This window comes from Marmota monax, unplaced genomic scaffold, assembly GCF_021218885.2.
Source record: "Marmota monax isolate L192 unplaced genomic scaffold, Marmota_monax_Labrador192_F-V1.1 WCK01_AAM20220418_F8-fsc00173, whole genome shotgun sequence".
NCBI lineage: Eukaryota > Metazoa > Chordata > Mammalia > Rodentia > Sciuridae > Marmota > Marmota monax.
In genome coordinates this window covers 3,422,494-3,444,115 of record NW_026694620.1, presented here as the reverse complement: position 1 = coordinate 3,444,115, position 21,622 = coordinate 3,422,494, and the positions used below count along the sequence as shown (strand labels likewise).

Genomic DNA, 21,622 nt, shown 5'->3' with positions numbered 1-21,622 from the left:
TTTGTTATAACTATCAACTCTATTGTTTTTATGCAAAAGCGACATGTCAGAATGTGTGGCCGAGTGCCAACAAAACGTTCACAGAAACAAGCGCAGCCAGAATGGGACTGTGGGTTACAGAGTTTCTCACACCCTGTGTTTTGCAGGTTCTCAAATCATCTTCATTATAGGTGGAACGTAAATAAAATGACTCTGTCTCCTTGCTAACCTATCAAAACATCAACAATTAAGGACCCCAAATGCACCTGAATTCAATTACTACTCAGTATAGGAAAATGAAGTGTTTTTCCCACCCCCCACTCAACCAAACAAAGTGGTATTTGTTCAGCGAGCCAAAATTTAAGGGAGACACATTAAGTCATTTTCTTAATGAGAAGTATTTCTATGGACACAGCCGCTTGGGCTATTGCTACTGTTAAAATGAATGTGCAGGAAGCCAGCAGGCCTCTGTTGTCATGACAACTGAGCCATATTTCAAGGATAAGTATGGGACCCCAAACCTATAAGCACTTATGCCTGATGTGGAAAATGCAAAGTGCTTGCTTTTCTTCCTATCAAGTATCATATGCGTCTAGTATCCTGATGTGTTATTTTCTCTGCAGCCAGTCTATTGTTTCCCCATTTCCCAGATTAGTCTATCGATCATTGCCATATCTGCAAGGCTGGCTCATCTTTAAGGAGGACTACTTGCTTATCTAAGCATGCCTGGAATAGCCTATTGCCCTCAGTTCTTCCCAGTTGCTAAGAGTTCAGGATCCTCTTTTGAAGATTCTCCCAACTTCCCCTTTCTGAGTTGTTCCACCTGCACAAATCCCACCTCTCTCCCACCAGGGGGCTGATGGCACCTTACAGGAAGGCCTAGTGAATGGCTGTGACATATATTTTGATTAATTTTTTTGAAACCTGTTATTTTTCTGCCAGGAGTACTCCTTTGGGGATTAAAATCACACTAGATGTGTGACTCAGCTGTGGCAGGGTCAGGAGTCACACAAACTCACAGGTGTGATCAAAATAAATGGTTTTTCCAGACTGTGCACAATGTTGCCAAGAAGCAGGGAAATTTTCTCTGCTACTGGGAAAGCAAAGCAAATAGGAAATGGTCTGGGGCTCGGGGCAAGATTATTCCCCAAACCAAGGAGCCACTGGGAGCACAGAGAAATGATTTTATCGATTTCATCGTCATGTCCATTATGAAGTAGAGGTCAGGCAGGAGTTCACTGCTATCCGGGATTTTAGGGAATTTTTTATTTGCAAATCTTTACTGCCCTCTTGTGGTGGTTATTTTCTACAGTGGCTGCATCTTGACTGGAATTTATATATATATTTAAATAGTTGTCAGTGGAACTTATTTTATTTATTTTTTATGTGGTGCTGTGAATTGAACCCAGTGCCTTACACATTCTACATGCTAGGCAAGTGCTCTACCACTGAGCTACCACCCCAGCCCTTGACTGGGATTTTTTTTTTAAGCAGCAATCTAAGGTTCACTATTGAGGCCTATTGGCCAAGTCCTAATAAGTGCTACAGGCCTACACAAACTGTCTCTTCTCAGCTGCACCTTTATGGAGATGAGTGAAATGGCTACTTGGAGAACCAAGCTTTTGCTTAAAAGGCCAGTAGAACTTCAGAGTGGGGACTGATGCTGAACGTGGGTTGGGGACGCCTGGGTGCTTTATTTCTAGAAAACAACAAAACCCCAAACAGTTCTAGACTTCTCTGAGTCTCCTGGCTCTTCCCCAGCCATTGGCTGGGTCCAGACTCTGCAAGTCATAGATACGAAAAGTGGACAGAAGAGAAAAGGAGGTGGTGTGGGCTGCCTGGGGGAGGGTGGCCAAGAGGGCCACTGTGTCTTAGAAGTAGAAGCAAAGAACAATCTGGAAAATAATGAGAAATGATGACAGTCACATGAGGCAGGATTCAGTGAAACAGCTACTACTGGGGAATTCAACTGGAGCTAACGGAGTGCAGGACACCAGCTCCCTGAGGTCAGTAAACAGCAGCCTGGCCATCACCGCTGTGCAGCGGCAGGAAACATATGAGCAGGGAAACCCCGCCCTGAGCAAAAGGCTCGGAACCTGTATCCTCAGAGAGGCAGTTTTAATTTTTTTAAAGATCCTGTCCCCAGTACGAAGGATATATTTGCTCAACTTTCCAATTTAAATTTTTTGCAAAATGACTCTAGCTGATGAGAGCAAGCATTTTGAAAATGGAGCCAACTGCCATTAAACTTGGCATAGAATTTTCACAATTGCTGATTTCATTAAGTCTTCCTGAGCAAAGTGCTCCCGGGAAAGCTTGGGGCACTCTGTGGTGGCAAGCGTGGGAGCTGGAGTCCACCAGGTGTGGACTCGAATGCCAGGCAAGGTATTTACACTCCTCCAAGCCTACAGTTTTCTCACCTGTTAAATGGACTAAAACTCCTTTCCTCATCTGTGGAGAGCAGTGACAGAGAATGGGAGACAGTGTCTGAGACTGGGGTCTCTGATGACCTGTGGCATGGCTGACACCTGGAAATGTTTCTGTGGAGGGGCACAAGATACTTGGCTGCTGTGGGAATGCCTTGCACGAGGAGGCTCTGTGCAAGAGTCTTATCAGCGTCGACCTTGATCTCAGGCACACAGCTCCTGGGAGTAGAGGAACTCTCTTGCTCGACAACCACAATGTGTCACCAGCTCTCCTGCTCCTGAGCCTGCCGGCTTAATAGTAACTTTAAACCACAGACTTTCTTGAGCTCCTAACACTGCACATTGCAACTGTGGAAGAGCTACATTGATGTTTCTAGTCTTGTAACTTTCTGAATACAAAGAATAATGCTTGCATAGTCTGTAACCTGATAATGAGACATATATAAAGATTTCTGGAATAACTCTTTAGATCCGTTTCTCCATCAGAGAGCAGAGCTCCACTTGACCCCAGCTTTATCTTCAAAATATGCATGTGTGAGTCTTTATCTCATCTCCCTTTGCCCCTCTCTGGAACCCATTAGTTTGGCCGTGTGGGTGGCTTCCTGTCATGACAGGGCATGATCCGGGTTCAGTAGCTGGTAGCAGCTGCCACTGAGAAGTTTGGTCATACCCATCAGCTGCTGCAAGGAGTCAGTAACAAAAGAGAGAGAGCCCTTGTCCAGGAAGGGGCAGAGGGAGGAGAAGACACCTGGGAACATGGCTGTGCAGTCACAGGGGTTTGCCTGTCAGCTGGTCTCTGGGACAGGAGGGGGAGGGAGCCCAAGGGAAAGATAGGGCTCCTTCCCATCTCTGCCATCGCACAGGCCTGGGGGCATCAGGGGCTGCTGGGGTCAGGGGTACTTTGCTTTCTATGTGGAACATACACCTTAGTGCTCTGGCCCTCCAGGTCTGGAGGCTTGGGGGGGCCACAGACGGTTGAGGTATGGCTCACGAGGGTGCATTCTCCCACAGGAAGCAGTGGAGGGGGAGTGGCTGAGATGCAATAGCCTCAAGGGCAGAGGGAAATTTGGGAAGGAAAGTTGTGTAGACAGATGGGTTCCCCCACACCCAAGTTGCTCCCGGCATCTCCCAGATGCAAATGGTGGACCTAGGAAGTAGATTGGGGTTTTATGTTAATGGATCAGGAAAGAGCCAGCGAAATCTAAGTTAATACAATTACTGTGACCTCCATGGGTACCTATGGGGGTTGGTGCCTGAGGCAGTGTGGATTTAAAGGAACACCGTAATGAGAAAGGAGACTGCGGCAGTGTGACCTTCGGGGAGCCATCAGTTCTGGGTAACTCTGGCTGCCCACCCTTGGCCACTGGTGAGTCACAGAGAGCAGCCTCCTGCTTGCTTCTTTCTAGTCCATCAGCAGAAAGAGTGGTCAGGGGTGGACTGATCACTGACAAGCCTATTTTCAGAAAAAGCCACAAAGTGAAGATCAGCTCATGACCAAGTCATGATGGCATTTAGAACTGTGAGTGAGTAATGGCTCTCCTCTGTCACCACCCAAGAGGGGTGTATTCCACCACGAGGGTGACCCTCGATTCTTGGGTAAAATGATCTATTTCTTGTCCTAGGACCCACAACAAAAGACATAGGAAACACTGATGTGTGCACCACGGGGGTCTCCCAGCCTGGGGCCCACGAATGGCTGAGGAAAAACACAACACAGAGTTTGCAATCACTTGACAAAGGCCACCCAGGACACCGCAATGCACCCTGGCGCCTCCACAGGGGAAGAGCTTCAGGTCCTACCTCCTGGGGGCGGGAAGCAGGGAGGATGATGACCTCGGTGGACACAAACCTAGCCAGGCCCTAAGTCCAGGAACGTTTTATATTTATTCATCTGATCTTCCTAATCACCCTAGGAGGGTGGTGCTTTTTATCATTTCCATCTTCAGAGCTGGAGAACCTGTGGTTATAGAGGTGACAAAATGGCCCCAGAAAGAAGGCTAGACATGGTGAGCTGGGTTTGAACCCAGGCGGCTGGCACCTACCCACTACCCGGGGCTGCCCACATAGGGTGACAAGGGGAGGGGGCAGCTGCCTAGAAGGTGCAGGGAGAGGGAAGTCCTTTTAAAGAGTGAGCAGCCCCTGCCAGAATTCGGGAGAGCCACAGTCTGCCTGCGTGGGGGACGGGCGGCCGGGTAACCAGGAGGGTGACGAACTTGCCCTAATCCTTCCTTCTGTTTTCTATTTTCCTCTTCAGCCACATCTGTTTTATACTAGCACCTAGCTTTTCTACATGTTATGAAATGCAGCCCTATAATTTGTATATTATTTCTCCCTGGAATAACAAAAAAAAATTAACATAACAAGGATGAAGAAACATTGCTCAGTCATATCATATCACATGGACAGAAGAGCCCAAGGTCACATTTTGGGTGCGTGGGCCCCATGAATTCACTTCACCTGCATAAAGGGGTCCCCAGCATGTCTGGGCATAAGATGACAGGCGACTGATTTGTTTGTAAACAGGAACTCTCCCGGACTCTCGGGATGACCCGGAGCTGCCCACCTCCTCTGAGAACTTGGACTGGGTTTACTCTGGGCAAAGAAGTCACCCAGTGGCTCAGTGTGAGTGTGGCTGACGGCCCAAAATGTCTCTCCAAAGCAAATGCTCAGCACAGTGAGAGGGTTTAAAACCCAGACAGGAGGGAGTGGTAGAGAACTCTTGGAAGGCAGAAGTGCTCCCCCCAAGAGATGCCACACTCTGCAGGACTTGTGTGATTTCGAGAAATACTCCTTCCTTTCTACTTCCAAATTCTCTGGGTCACTGATCTCCTGGGGGGTCCCTCAGGGGACACATCTGTAGTTCTAGAGATGACAAACTCTAAAAATATTGCCTATTACTTTCTTTTTTCTATTTTTTTTCCTTCTTTCCTTCCTTTCTTTGGTATGATACTGGGAATTGAACCCAGGACCTTGTGTATGTTAGGCAAGCATTCTATCACCAAGTTACACCTCCAGCTTTTTGAGACAGAGTCTCGCTAAATTCCACAGGCTGGCCTCAAACTTGTGATCCTCCTGCCTCAGCCTCCTAAGTAGCTGGGATTTACAGATGTGTGCAACTCTTCCTGGCTATTAAATGCTTTCTTTAAGACACTGTCTTTAAAAGAGAGTATTATTTGTTGAGTCTAGCTCAGGGAGGAGGGTGGGATTTTCCCTTTTGCTTATTCTTCACCCAAGTGTTTGACTATTTACATTTCCCAGTTTGTTTCAGTACAAATATACTGTTACAATCTGAGGTTGGTTTTAATGGTGAAGAAAGCAATGCACTGAAGGCACAGCTGGTTTGTGTCCCTCCAGCTCCCCAAAGAGAGAGGTGCAATCAGAAGTGACCATAATTTAGATTTGGTTTTAAAAATAATTTACATGCAAGTGGCAAAATTCCATCAGAAAGTCTGGGGACAGAATGGTGGGTTAGGTGGTGACAATTAACTGAATTGGGAAAAAAATTAAAAAATGAGAAAACATGAAATGCAGTGAGAAGCATTAAGCCAGGCATTGAGAACATCAGGACAACAGGACTATTTCAGTCCACGATGGATTACACTACACCCTCCATATGAACCCGCTCATGTAGTAAAGTGTACCATATTGATTACATGCTAATGCAGATGCATGCTATTTAAAATTGGAAATGAGCCTTAACTGTGACTAAAATATCTCTATTAACAGAAAGGAAAATGAGCTGTCGATTTAAAGATGCACTCATTTCTGTTCATTTGATGCTTTTAAGAGTTGAACTTATCATTGATCTCTGGTCCTTGGTCTTGATCCATGGTCACCTGTTGAGCTGACTTAATGTGAAGAGCAGGGGAGACTGGTCTCTGTTTTGGTTAATGAAGATACTGGAGGGCTGTGGGACACAGACTGACACAAACGGGGTGAGACTCAAACCATCAGAACACATAGTGCAACCTTAAGACAGAAAAACACGGCCAGAGGCTGAAGTTCAGCAGCCACAAAAATCCAGGAGAGACTTTTTGTGGGGGCAAGGTGGAAGAGGAGAGAGGAAGAGGAGCTTCCTCCAATAAGTGGACCATGGAGCCAGCAGACCATGAACTGAACATCTGAAACACTGAGTCCCAAATAAGTCTTTCCCCCTTTTAGTTGACTTTCTCAGGCATTTTGTCACAGTGACAGGAAGCTGTGTAATGCACCAGCCAAAGGTCTGCTTTGGCCTTGGAGGGACAGGAACTAACGTGTTCTGATTTGGACAGTGAAAGGCCTGGAATCAAGCCGTATGGGGCCAGGATCCTTCTCTCTTCTTTCTCATGGCATTTCTGAGATTAGATGTGGTCTCAAAGCAAACAGGTGCTCGGGGCCAATCTAACATAGGCGTCATGAGAGGAACCCTACAAGTTTGCACAGAGTGTGAGGAGGCTTCACAGTGCCAGAGGCTGGTTTTCCAATCCCAAATTCCACCGCCTGAATGGGTCATAGCAGCCCTGAACCTGACCTGAACCTGAAGGGGGGAGATAAAGGTCAGATTATACTTTGGAGTTATAAGGCTCTCTCTGTCTTCTAAAATGGGAAAGTGGTCAAGTCATGACTTTTATATCTCTTTTCACAGGTATTGATAGACTATCTTATATGACATCTTTTAATTATGGTTCTTTAAATCACAAGTCACCAATCTATTTATAATTGTTCTCAACATAGGCCATGTTCTTCCAACCCCAAGAGCTCTATTTTCAGCTCAAGATCTTGATTCCACATCAAGATTAAAGGGAACCAATAATAGCAGCAAAAACAGCCGTGCTGGAATGCTGGTGTTGGAAGGAATCTGAGAGGAGGTTCAACCTGGCCTTTCCCCGGCACCTTTCTGTGGGGCCACCCGACCTTTGCTTCAATAGCTCTAGGCACAGGATCCTCTGGCTTAGCCGAGATGTGCTGAGGTGCACCTGGGGCGGCTTTCGGAAGTTCCTGCCTCCAACTTCCGTCTGCAATAGGTCACTTGTTGCTACAGGGAGACCAAAACCCTCTACCTCAATACAACTGCTGGGCAGCTTCCGAGCCTGCAGCAGCCCCTGGGCAGTTGTCACTCTTAGATTGAAATGGACCTAGAAAGAATGGAAAGGCGGTTTCACGTTTGGATGTGACAAAGCAACTCATCTCTCTTCTGGAAAAGAAAAAATTTAAGGAAAGGTATAGCTCAGACTCCAACAGCTCCCCTCCGTCTACACATCAGGGGTACTGCACACCTCGATGCCCGGGGGGAGGGGGAGGAAGCAAAGCGCCTCTGCTCAGAGTAGAGGTGGCAAGTGTGAGGAGGCTGCACTGCTGCCCCAGTGTCACCTTGGGTTTCAGTTAAGGGCTGGAGACGGGGCAGCCACGGAACTCACTGAGTTCCTGAGCAGCGACACTCCTCTCTGCCTGCATGTGGTTGGTTTGATGAGCTGGGAAGTACCACCGTCATTTGTACATTACGGCGAGGGGCTCAAAGGGCAAAGGGACCTCATTTATGACAACGACAACCAAAAAACCCCATGCACGAAGGCCCTGGCCACAGGTTCCTGGACCTCATTTTGGGGGCTGCCATTCTGCACTCTCTCTGGCCCTAAGCCCTGGTGAAGGCCATGACACATCAGGTGGTCAGTCTTTTCAGCCCTGAGGCTTGATCAGTGTCTCTGGAGCTAGAGTCACTGGTACCCAGACAATGACCTGGCTTTGGCCTGACTCAGATTCCTGCAGTAGGGTAGCTACCATCTAGGAGAAGAGAAGAAAGTTCTGGTCCCACTCCACTGGGAGGCTCAGGACTACCATTCAGAGAGTGGAGATAAGGTCAAAGGTCACTCCCCAGTGCCACTCCGCGATGTTCTTAAGAACAGGGTTCTGCCTTAACACTCTATCCCCAGGGACAGAGCTTGATAGAGTGGCTATACCATCCACCCGGTAGAGAGTTCCAGAACTAGGATTTCTGCAATCATAAAAAGTACAAGAGAGGAGCTGGCCCATCTCCAACAGCAACCAGGTTCATCACACGTGTGGGCTTAGCACAAGGATCCGGGCCTGTGGGGGGACGGATGCTCTCCTGCTCCAGAATGGCCTCTGCATCCTCCAGCCACCTTCAGGGATGTGCTGCTCTGCTGAGGAAGCCCAGGGGACAGAGGAAGGCCTGGGGCCTGGTGTGTAGGTCTCCATGCCGTCAGAGGAGGGCCCATGGTTCTTACCCAGCAAACACGAAGGGGACAAACGTTACAGGGTCCAGCAAGGAAGCAGCCTTCAGTTTGTACAATCAGATCAATTTACGAGGCTTCAGAATTCTGCAAAGGTCTGAAGAGCTCAGGCCTGAGAAGAGTGAACTGAAGCGCTTAGGTGCAAGGGCGAGCACGGCAGATGCACGGAGCAGAGGCAGAACACTGGAGGTCACGGGGAAGGGCCGGGAAATGAGAAGCATCGTCCCTGAAGAGGAGACCAGGGTCCTGCTACCAACTAGCTTGGGTTCATTACTTCTGTGCTTTGTTTTCCCATCAAGAAATATGATGTTAGACAGCCTTTCCAGTTCGAATGGAAAGGGTGAGGAAACTTTTTCTGTAAAGGACCAGAGAGCACATATTTTAGACCTTGTGAGTCATGGTCTCTTCTGTTGTCACTCAACGCTGCTATTCTAGCCCAGAAGCAGCCACAGGCAACGTGGGAATGAATGAACGTGGCTGTGTGAACAAAACTCTCTTCAGGGACAGTGAAATCCGAATTTCATTCAATTTTCATGTCTCACAAATATTACCCTCCTTTGACTTTTGTCAATCATTTAAAAATATTGTAACCATTCTTAGCTCATGGGTGACACAAAAGCAGGTAGCAGGGCATGGGGTTTGGGGTTCACGGTTCACTGGTGCTCGCACAATTTGATATGGATACTGAGGTGACAGAGCCTGTCCTTCTGTGACCACTGGAGACTGAATGTGTTTCCTCCTTAGTCGACACATCTTCTTGACTAGTGCTTCTTAAATGTTAACAGGCATCTGGGGATCTTGTTAAAATACCGATTCACTCGTAAAGGCAGGAGTGGGTCTGAGATTGCACATTTTAAATAAGTTCCCAGAAGTTCCTGGACCCTGCTCCAACCATATTTGGAGCTGCAAGGATCCAGAGCACAGTCTGGTCACAGTGTCCTCCTTCAGGATACTCAGAGATTTAGTGTCCTTGGGTCTGAACTCTCCAGGGGCCTTCCATCCTAATTCTCTTAGAACAAGTTCCTTGGGAAAGACAGCAAAACAGCATGACAATGGTGTCCCTCTAGTCTAGGAGTGAGATCTTAGGGTCTTAGGAACTTCAGCTTTCTCTTTGGTGCCTGAAATATAGCCATAAAGACCCCCATCAGTGTTCGGCCTTCACGTTTACATTTATGCCAGTGGACAACATCTCTGTCTTCCCTTGTTCCAATTCCTATAAACGGAGGGAAGCATCCCTGGTGCTCAGTGGTCTGCTGTGGATACCAGGGCCTGGGGACACGTGCATCGATGCTTCTAACATTTAATATTAGTCTTGCCTTGTTTCCAGTAATACCTACCTACAAGCCATCCTCCTAACTGTGAACACAAGCCCCTTCACATCATCCAGGAATCCATTAGGATGGAATAGACAATTGGGATATAGGGTCTTTTTGTTGGTTTTCCTACAAAATTATTTCTCCAGGATAAACTGAGAACATGTGTCACCAGTGCTAGAATACAGATGCACTCATCTTCCCCTATGGACTAGTCAGGAATTCTGTGCGGTTACCTTCAGAGGCTCTCTGCGTTTGCTCAGATGAGTGACAGCGTTAACCTCGGCTGACGATGAGCTAATGGATGTGTGAAAATGATCTTCACTACAAGACCTATTTCAGTCTAAGACTTTGTTTTGAAGACAAAGCTAAAGTACACACATTAAAATATCTCTCAACCAGTGCGTATTTTATAGATTTTTTTCCCCCTTAACATCACACAGTTCAGAAAGTAATTAAGTAAGCTATTTTGGGGACAAAAAAGAAGTAGAATCCATATTGAGGGCACATAGATTTTCTGTTCCGTGTCTAAAAGGTCACCTGAAAGCACTCAGGTTTCTATAGTAACTGTGGCACGGCTGATCAAATCAACAAATAGCGACGATTTATCTAAGAGTCTCCAGTGAACTATTTTTCCCCCCATCTGGAAAAGAACATTGCAAATTAGATAAAGTCTTCAAAGACAATGGAGGCTTTCAGAAAATCCAATTTCAACAGTAGTAATGAAAAGAGAAAAATGCCTGCTTGCTCTTTCCACATCTCATGTAGCGATTGAGCCTGATCCACATTGATTTAAGTACTTAACTATGGTAGTGATTGGGTCGTTATTAATTTGCTAATCAGTAAGAGGGCAAATCTCAAAATGTTTCCCTTGACTAAATGAACACAGATTCACATGTGACCTGAAGGCAATTTGCAGTGTCTCCAGGGTGACGCTGCTCGGAGTTTCCGGATCTATATCACAAACCCACAAGGCAGCTTCTTCATGACCCATTTCACTGTCTCTTTTTGGTTTAAGCCCTCATATGGTGCTAAATGGCCACACACACACACACACACACACACGCACATGCAAAATGTGAAAGACACACACACACATCATATATTTCTCTGCGTGTGTTTAAGGTGCTCATGGCCTAGCTGTGGGGGTCTGTGGGTGGGGAACCCCAAGTGGCTCCTGAGTGGGCCTTTCATGGAAGCCCAATGCCCTAACCTCTCAGCTTGGCTGATCTAAGTAATGTGGGTGGGGTGAGAAGGCAGTGGGCTCCTGGGCGGTGCCCAGCATGGCTGGAGGAGGTGGGTGCTCACTCACTAGGTTTTCCTTTCCCCTGTGGAAGCAACTGCAGGCTGAGGGGGTCCTCTTGGCTCTGAGCTGCACCACTTTGGAGAGAAGGGGCACAGGTAATTTCTTCTTACCTTCTTCAATGTACCTACCTAGTCTCAGATATTCCTTTTCAACAGTGTGCTGGAACGTGTCCCCTGATTCCTAGAGTCCTACAGAGGTGACCTCATTCATGAGCTGTTATCAAAAGTGATGCTTCTATAGGGGGACGTGGTAGAAAGCTTCTATCCTGCCACCTTACTGACAGCTAGCTTTCGATTCTGACCGGTGGATATTTTTAGAGTCTTTTTGAACACATTTTTCGAATAAAATAATTTAGCCATGAAAGCTTAGTGTCACTTGTGAAATATCTGTTCGTGTAGTCCATAGAACCCCAAGCCCTTCATTTTAGTTGAAGAGAAAACAGCTTCGTGTCAACGTGGAAGGTCTTGATGGGTACTCTATATTTTTACTTCTCTTCACTTCTGATCTCCCACAACTTTCCAAGTAACCAAAAAATTTCAATAGTTTTCAATGTGACTTTTGGAACTATTAGAAATGTATAATATTAAATTACTAGGTAACTCACATATTATCCCAACTTGGTTACATCCTCATCTCTAACATAATTACTTGCAAAAATTATACTGACTTGGGCCCAGTCAGCCCTCGAATCTTAAAAAGGGACCCAGCAGTCTAGATTGTTTGGAAACAAATGATCTATGAGTCCTGGGAAAGTATAAAGTCATGGGTCTCCATGTCAGTCCTTATGGTACAACATCCTATTTTTCTTCATTGGGAAGAATGTTCTAGACAATCCCTGTCCAATCTGAGCCACATACAAAGTTTCACATTTTCTAGTAAACTCATTAAAAATATAAAAAGAGCTGAGCAGGGTGGCACATGCCTGCAATCCAAGTGGCTTGAGAGGCTAAGAGGATCACAAGTTCAAAGCCAGCCTCAGCAACTTATTGAGGCCCTAAGCAACTTAGAGCTATTAATATAAAATAAAAAAAGGTCTGGGGATGTGGTTCAGTGGTTAAATGTCCCTGGGATCAGTCCCTGGTATAAAAAAAAAAAAAGAGTAAAAAGAAACAGGTGGAATTAATTTTAATATTGTCATGATGTTTAATAATAATATATACTGTAAAATATACAACATACAATTTAGTCTTCTTGACTGTGTATTTAAGTCAATATATTCTGAATATTATTTCAATATGTAATTAATCCAAAATGATTTATGAGTTATTTTACATTCTTCTCACGAGACTAAGTCTTTGAAATCAGTGCCTGTTTTACCCTTCTAGGATGTTTCAGATGAGGCTGAACACACTTCAAATGCTCAAGAGTCACACGTGACCAGTGGCTATCAGATTAACGCAGTCCCTATAGGATTTTCAAAGTAAGAGAATATGCAGCTACTTACTTTGGGGAATCTGTGATTGAGTGGTCATTGAGCTGAGGATACACCATGGTTACAGGAGGCAGGCGGGCTGGGTTCCTCTGGGCTGACCTATCTAATGGGTAGAGGGTTAATGGCCTTCTTGGTCTTTAGAGAAGAGAGACTGGCCGTGAAGTCAGGTGAGGGTGATGCTGGTCTACGGCTGGAGCAAACCAGACATCTCATAAGCTGACTTGCAGCTTGAGGTCCCGGGGCAGAGCCCAGATGATCATGGTTGGGAATGAGGCCGAGGTGGCATTTGTGATCAGAAGGCAAAGGGAGAAGCCCTCGAGCTCCAGCAGCCTCCTGTGTGCCACATTCCAGGAGAGACGGTGGGGCAGAGATGGCAGGGAGCCTGCTGCTCAAGACAGCACCAGCCTGGGCAGGAAGCTGGGCATGAGGACAGACAGTGCACTTCTCTGTTCTGGAAAATGATTCCTCGCCAAAACATCACAATGCTCAGAACAGCGTTCTGAGATTGCTCTTGCCCATCTGGGGCCCTTCATTTGCACATATAAATGTAGCCTTGGAATTTACAACTTTTCATGAATATAAGTCAAAACCAAATTTGAGTCATATCTATTTCATATAATCAACTACTATAAAAGTGGAAAAATAGAGCCATGAGTGAGAAAATGAGTGCTCACTCTAGGTCAGGTACTTGTCTACGCCACTTACATATTGAACTGATTTACTCCTCACAGTGGTCCTGTGCAGTGGGTACTATTATTATTTCCATTTCACAAACAAGGAAACTAGAGGTCAGAGGTTAAGAAACTTATCCAAGGTCATCGGCCAGGAAATGGTAGAGCAGGGATGTGAAACTATGGCTAGCTAATCTAATTGCATCTTCCTTCCAGAATATCAGGCTGAACCACTGAGACATTGGCCCAAGGTCAGGGTATCTGAATCCCAGCATTCTGGCTGCAGGACTGGGGCTTTTAGCCATTGTGCAATAGCGCTTCTCCAGGAAAAGTGGCATGTTGTGTCCTTTGCAGAAGTGCCTGGTGCCTTACAGTCACCACTGGGGGCATATCATCACTGCTGCGGTCAACACTGCCCTATCAGCTTCCCACCTCCTCCTCCCCAGGAAGGGACAGGACGGGAGGTGGCGCTCATAGAGACTGACTTCTAAAGTGGGGGCTGTATTTCATGCTCAATCACAACTTTCCTTCTTTACAGAACTTCAAAAGTATTTCCCTTTAGAGAGCTCACACAAGTTTCAAGTGACACGGTGATTAAATAAATTCATCTTGTTTTCTTGGGTCAGGATACTCAGAAGAATTATTTATAACATATCATCTGCCAGTTCTCTAATGGGATGCCATTTTCATTAGATTCTGACAACAGATCTATTCCACTGCGGCAAAGCCCAAAGCATGCTGCCTGCCTCTTAGCTATCTTCATTCTGCCTTGGAGGAGTCTCTTTAATTTTTTAATTTGTGTCTGTATGTAGCAGGGGGATACTGGGGACTGAACCCAGGGGTGCACTACTACTGAGTCACATCCACAGTCCTTCTTACTTTTTTTATTTTGAGATAGGGTCTCATTAAGTTGCTAAGGCTGGCCTTGAACTTGAGATCCTCCTCTCTGAATCACTGGGAATACAGGCATGCACCACCACACCTGGCTACTAATTTTTTTTTAATACTAGGTTTTGGAGGGGGGCAAAAGTTAACAGTTACAGTTAGAAGAGAAAAATGCTAATGTGTTTTCAAGTTTCTTATTTTTTAAATGATGTATAATAAATAATAAAAACAATGAAAAGCCTGGATAATCAAGCTGAATAATATGGCGTCCCATTGTGTCTTATTATATAAGGAAAGCTGGTCTTTTTAGATTTGAATCTCTATGAACTGATAACAACATGGAGGAGAGAAGCAACCCCTCAGGTAGAAATGAGCTCATTTAGAGTCTGTTTGCAGTTAAAAGCCATCAAAATACAAATTAGAAGTGATAATGGTGATCCTGGTTCAAAATTAGAAAAGGTAGACTTACTTTGTTCAATAATGAAATAGGAAATGGGAAGGGCAGTACTGTCTGCATCCAGAGCTGTCTCCCCTGGAAAGAGCCAGGTCCCCAGCTAGAGTTGCTTGCTCTGTGGCTTCCTTTCTCGATAGGTGGCAGGATGGGGTGGAAGACAGTCAGGGCTAGAGTAAGTTGTCCCACAGCAGAGGGGGCCACTTGCAGGAGCTCTGCACTGGTGGGAAGGGGATGGCCTGGGAATGGCCCCAGAACTCACCTCCATCTGCCTTTCCTTCCCTTGGCTCCATCTATTTTCTTAATTCTAGGACAACTTGAACTCTGGAGGTAGATGTGGCCCCAGGGGGCTCAGGAAAGGAATCCACTGATTGATAAATGCAACACGAAAATGCTCGAGCCTACTGATAAGCACGGCAGTGAAACTGCCCATGGCGGGAAGAACCCTTAGAACTGTTCTGAAGGAGAGAGCAAGGAGGTCAGGCACCCCCACTTTTCCCAGCTGGAAGGCTGGGTGCAGCAACCCCTCTGGGAAGAGCCCAGGATGTGAGTAATTCTGCACCTAGATTTTTGTAAGAGACTGAAATGGCAATGCTACACCCAGGAGAGTATGGGACTTTCTTGGGAATGGAATCGGTATTGGTTGCTACCGCCATTATGGTCACATTTGTGTTTGTTCTCTGTGTGGTTCAGATCAATCAATCATCTGCCAGATGGTCCTGGTTTTGAGTCTTTGATCAGGATCCTATGCCACACCAGTGAATGCTGAAGTGTCAGTGCAGCTGACATCTCATGTGGAATCACATTCATTTCTGTGACAAGCTTTGCTCAGACGTTGTTTGATGCATTTCCAGACGCAGAAAGTCCCCAAATTATAACAGATTTATCCCAGAAAGCTGTCTGCATCTAAATCAGGATATATTCTCCCATAAAAACATAAATGGTGATAAGGTTCTCATTGACATGCCTCAACTTCATAATACGGCTGCAATATAGGGCCAAAAGCATGCCCACTATTTAAATAGAGCATGATTTCAACATGAAAATTTATCATTTTTCAGGGAAACTTCAGAAGTTAAAAAAAAAAAAAGAAGGACCTATAATTAGCCAGTTTCTGCAATGAAATATATTGACAATGATCTTGATTACTGGAAGGGCCAACATTTGTATAGAAGTATCCTTTTGGGACTTTTCTACTAACTACTTAATTTAATCTTTAATACAACTCTATTAAGTAAATACTGCTATTATCACCATCCTGGTAACGAGACTAAGGCACAGAGAGGTTATGTAGTTAATTATGGGCAAAACCAGGATTGGATTCCAGGGTTCATGGGCTACACCAGGTTGGCAGACTGGTCCATGACAAATCTGGTCTTTTGTAAATAAAGTTTTATTGAAACGCTGCATGCTCATCTGTCACCTATGTCTGTTGGTGCTTTTGAGCTGCTGCAGGAGAGTTGGCACATTACAGCAGACACTACACGGCCTGAAACAATCATTACCTGACACTTTACAGAGAACATTTGTCGAGCCCCAAACTCATCCTCTGGACCACCTCCAAAGAAAGGCAGATCCATTTCTAAAATTTGGCTGTGAGTCGCATGGTGGGGAGCAGAGACTCAGAGCCAGGGCAAAGTCAGGAATCCTGGTCGTCCTCAAAAGCCCCAGGAGGCCCCGGGGAAGTGCTCACCAGTGTGGAACATAATATATGCTCAATGAATTTCCTGCTCCATCCCCAAGTAGGTAAGAAGCAGGGTCCACAGGGACAGAGCAAGCTCCACAGGAAGTGGGGACTGTTTGTTTTGCTCATGCTGGAACCTCAGTGAAGAAATGGAAAGACACATAATTCATGTTTGTGACCAGGGACCATGTGCACCTCGTCTGGACAAACCTGGAACAGGTCACAGGCGAACGGACACACAGTCCAAGAAGATCACAGGAGAGGTTCTGGTTTGCATCGCCTTTCAGGCAGAGGATCTGCTCTGGCAGGACCTGCATTGGAGCAAGGGCTTTTCCAGCCATCCTGGGATTCTCCTTGGCTCCTAAGAGCTTCACGCACGGATCCTTCTGTTTGCCAAGATTCTAGAGTCAACAACTTAAATTTGACGAACTTGCCACTGAATGATGCGATGAATGCTAGTGCAGTGGGGAGCGCGTAAATGCTCATTGGTTCTGATGTTTCTTTCATTAGACTGAATGACTTTTGATTTCTGGGGATGGACATCAAAAAACCACAGCTAGTAAATGCTTTCTAGAAAACAGAGCTTGATGAGGAAAGAAGATAGACTAGCCTCTGTGCAAGGCTGCTGAGGCCAAGCTTCATCCAGCAACCATCCATCACAGAACCCACCCTGCCCCGCCCCGACCCACAGTGGATCTCCTACTGGAGGCAGGAGAGGAGGAAAGAATGGGTGAGGACCAGAAGACTGATGTGAGAAAAGCAGCCAGGGCGGTAACTATCTGCAGAGAGGGGAACACAGAGGGGAGCCTGGGTCTGAGCCCCGAGAGGGAGGAAATGGGGTGGAAGTTAAATTGTACCCAGATGCCAATTGGTCCCTGTTTGGAAAGGCTGGCTGCCCCCAGAACAGCTCAAATGCAGACTATAGTCTTTCTGGCCTGGCACAGGGTTTCCCAACACTGGGGTACAGGGAAGGTTTGCAACTTCCACACTGATAGACCTCAACAAAATCCTATTGTGGGATTGAACGCCTGCCTAAAATCAGATCAGAATATTTCATTTAAAGGCAGCATGAGGATTGTCATGAACTCCCTGGCACCTTTGGACTCCATCACCTAATGGCTTCCTGCATAGTCTCCTGTGTGTGTGTGTGTGTGTGTGTGTGTGTGTGTTGTTGTTTGGTATTAGGGATTGAACTCAGGGGCACTCAGCCACTGAGCCATATCCTCAGCCCTATTTTGGATTTTATTTAGAGACAGGGTCTCATTGAGTTGCTTGACACCTTGCTGTTGCTGAGGCTGGATTTGAACTCCTGATCCTCCTGCCTCAGCCTCCTGAGCCACTGGGATTATAGGCATGTGCCATTATGCCTGGCTGGTGGTGGTCTTTAAATGCTCTAAAGTAAACGATTAGAGCAAAAAGTTGGGGTGTAGTTCACACAGGTGCTCCTTGAGGGACCGAACAGCAGGGCTCTGCCTCTAACTCTGCTGACCTTGCCTCTGTCCTTGGAGGTCACAGGGCCCTGGGCTAGTGCTGTGCCGCCAAGTTCAGCTCTCCTAGGAGGGACACACAACCCGCAACGCGCACGGCCTCTAACTGTCCCTCAAGAGAAATGCTTTTGCTCTCAGCTTCAAGCCCTCTGGCCTGTGGTTTTTATTTTTATTTTTCAGCTTGGAACGCTGACCTTTATAAAAAGCTGGATTCACTGCCCAGAAAAACAGGAAGGTTGCATCCTAGGAAACCATGGATGTGAAGCAGCGAAAATGGGCCGGTATCTCTCTATCAGTAAAGCGAGGTCTCAGACAGATCAGCTTGAGGACAGGAAGTTCCGAGAGCTCTTGTTAGCTCCCCGGGTTCCTCCTCTGCCTGAGACAGCTGGGTACCACTGGTGCTCAGTGTTCCCAAAAGACACTCTCCCTAGAAGGATCCATCCATCATACGTGGTATGGTATTGGGAGGGGCATCAAGGCAGCCTTCCTGCCTGGGACTCAGGCCTGCAACCCCAGCAGGGTGTGGAGTGCAAGCAAGCAGAGGAGAGAGAGAGAGAGAGAGAGAGAGAGAGAGAGAGAGAGAGAGAGAGAGAGAGAGAGAGAGAGAGAGAGAGAGAGAGACCGGGAGGTGAGGGTGTGCTTGGGGACACCCCGACTGGTGTCTGGGTACTTGAATTCTTCCAAATGTCATAAGGCTTCTTTGGAAAGAACGGTATTCTTCTCATTTGATGTATTTTTCCTTTCATTTATGTTTTTTCCTCCTATATTTTTTTTAAGAGTAGAGACCGCAGCCTGGTCTCACTGGTTGACCCCTGCCTGTGTCTAAAGCTACAGATATATGTTTGACCTACACAGACTTGTAAGTTTTAATTAGCTGCCAACATTAACAGAAATCAGAATATGCCATATAAAAGCCTGGAGTTTTGGATTCTCTTGAGCCACACAGCGGGCAGCACGGGGCCTGGGCCTGTAGGAGGAATGATCCTTTAGCACTGAGCAGCGTGGCTGCCACCTTGACACAGGGCTCAAGTTCACCAGCTTGCTCCAGTCCCCATTGCTCCCTACTGTCACACTCACCCCTCAACCTGCTGTGAGCTGCCATGGATCTACATCACCTGTGACTCATTAGGCACCCGGGGGCACCTACCCTTATAGCCCCTGCCCTTCAGTGTTTCCCAGATCCATTTTAACCAAGCATTGATGTAATGAAATAATCTGAGAAGTTTCATGTTTCACTTCCTTTGGAATTGAACCTAAATGTTCTGAACTATCTGTATTTTGGGGAAGAACAGAATAAGGAGAACAAGACCAGTAGCAACTCATTAGTGTCAACGCTCCTGTAACAAGTCAGCATCTGTACACACTTGCATGCTTTTCCTTAGGGATCAGAAATTCCAGGGAATCCTAATTAGTCTGAAGAATGGAAAGACTCAAAAAAGAATCCAGCACAGACTGCAGAGGCTTCTATAAGAAGCCCTCAAACAACAGCAGCATGCAAAGTGATTAGAGAAATAGAAATCAAAAGCAGTGACCTGGGATAAAGGTCACCTTCCTCCTGGCCACCGTGAGCTGGGCTGCTTTCCTCCACCCTGCCATTCAGCCATGGTGTCCAGCCTCACCGTGGGCCCAAAGCAATGGACTCAGAAGCCTATGGACGGAGCCTCTGAAACTGTAAACCAAATAAACCTTCCCTCCTCTCAGCTGTCCTTGTCAGGTATTTTGGTGACGGCAACACGAATCTGACCATGCCCTCCTCTCTACACTATTTCCCACCTCCATTCTCTAAAGGACAAAGGACACAGAAGGCCAACAACTTGCAAAGGAAAGAAATTACATGCAGCATTTATGTTTTTCAATTAAGAAAACGAGTGGAACGTTGAAATTACTTTTGCCCTTCAACGACACGACTCCGGGGCTCTCGGAAGTTATGCTTCACCAGCTAAAGGAAAGGGGTGGCCCCAGGTTTCGCTGAGATCCTCACCTCGAATTTCTGCCTGAGCTCCACGTTTCCTTCTTCGTCCCCTTCTGGAATGGGCACGTTGTAGTACTCACCTTCTTCTTGGTTCAGCAACTTGTACCTTTCAAAGACACAGAGAGAAGCGGAGGTAAGCGTGAGCCGAGCAGCTCCTGGCCTTCCATCTCTAGTCGAGTGGTGGGTGAAATGCCCCGTGGGAGACGGCGCCCAGGCGGGCAGGCAGCCACCCGGCAGTTCAGAGATGGAAACTGGCCTGTCTCCCGCATCTCAAAGTGGTCTGATGCTTGGGGACTGCTCAGTCTCAGGGTGTCCTTACCATCCGCTGGCCGGCATCTTCATGAGCTCCGAGACTCCAAAGGAAAGGGATCCCATGAAGTCATTCCTTGTTGTTCGATCCCAGTCCCAGATTTCTACGGACAGTCGTCGGTCTTTGTCTGAAGGTTTTAGTTTGCTACAAAGACACATACACACACACACACACACACACACGGGGTTATCTTGATTATGCTTTCTTGGGAGATACCATATGCTCATGATCTGAGCCTGAAATAGTACATTCATGTCTCTTCCTGGCCAACAGAATACCAGCCCTACACTGGGAGCTCTAGGTTAGGGATTAGCCAGCCACGGCCCAGGGGCCCAAGCTGGCCACTGCTTGTTCTATTAGAACTCAGTGTTTACATACTGTCTGTGGCTGCTGTGGCCCTGGAATGTCAGAGCTGTGCAGGGGCAACAGAGACTTGACCTGCACAGTCTAGGAGACACACTCCCGCCCTACAGAGCAGAGCTCGCTGGCTTGCTACAATGGAGAGCCCCGTCTCTGGCTGTCCACAGATACACCTGCTGGTGCTCCACTGTAGCCACTTCTCATTCCTGACTTCCTCACTCCCTCCTCCCATTCCCTCCTTCCTTCTTCCCCTTCTACCGTTCCTACTTCTGAAATCCTTCAAGGCCCACCTCAAGGTCATCTCCTCTGCGAAGCCTTCCCTGCTTAAAGGTGAGGCTACCTTCCCATTGCAGTGGGGATGACACTTCCTGTGCTTTCACTTGTTCTATGTTGTGACAATTATTCAATTCTTGCCTCACATCCTCTTCTAACCCTGAAAATAACCCAATTCCAGGGCATCGGGGATATAGCTCAGTGGTAAAGTGCTTGGCCACTAAGTAAGTGCAAGGCCCTGGGTTCAATCTCCAGTACCACAAAAAAGAAAAAGAAAAAAAAAAATCTAAGTCCATCAAACGGTGGAACACACCTTATATGCTTTTATATCACCAGTAATACCTTAAACAGATTTTTTTCCCCCTGGTGCAGAATAAGTAATGGTAATTATTTGGGGCTGGCATCATGCAGTTCCTGGTAAACTGAGTTACTTTGCCCCAAACATGTGATGACAGCTATCCACACCAACAGCAGTCTGAGAGGTATTAGGATGAGGACATGTGTAGAGACATTTGTCACTGTCCCCCCCGCCGCCAATTATCTCTAATAATGAAATTGAGAACTGCATGGTGCACAAGAATGGGGTTTGATCTAGAAGAGGAGACACACTTACAATGTGAAGGACTCATTCCACTGGGGGTTCAGTGTGGAGCGGATGGTTTTAGTTTTCTGTTTGCTTTCATTTTTAGGATCAGGAATAAGTTTCAGCTTCACGTAAGGATCAGAGAGCCCATTGGGATCCATAGGGATTAGATTTTTTGCATCTCGTACTGTGAAGAGAGAAGAAAGAAAAAGTCACAAAAAGAGGGCTGATCTGCATTCATTAGCGTCCTGTGTCAACAC

At 46.5% G+C, this 21,622-nt stretch overlaps 1 protein-coding gene across 2 annotated transcripts in view; it reads right to left on the bottom strand.

The window, feature by feature from the left end:
• Positions 1-21,622, bottom strand: part of Prkca (protein kinase C alpha) — a 410,592-nt gene that overhangs the window by 69,424 nt on the left and 319,546 nt on the right. For both annotated transcript variants that reach the window (XM_058572202.1, XM_046422686.2), the window contains exons 6-8: positions 21,393-21,549; positions 20,156-20,290; positions 19,846-19,942 (exon numbers count right to left, since the gene is read on the bottom strand). In XM_058572202.1, coding sequence (XP_058428185.1) covers positions 19,846-19,942; positions 20,156-20,290; positions 21,393-21,549 — 389 coding nt within the window. The remainder of the gene's footprint in view (positions 1-19,845; positions 19,943-20,155; positions 20,291-21,392; positions 21,550-21,622) is intronic.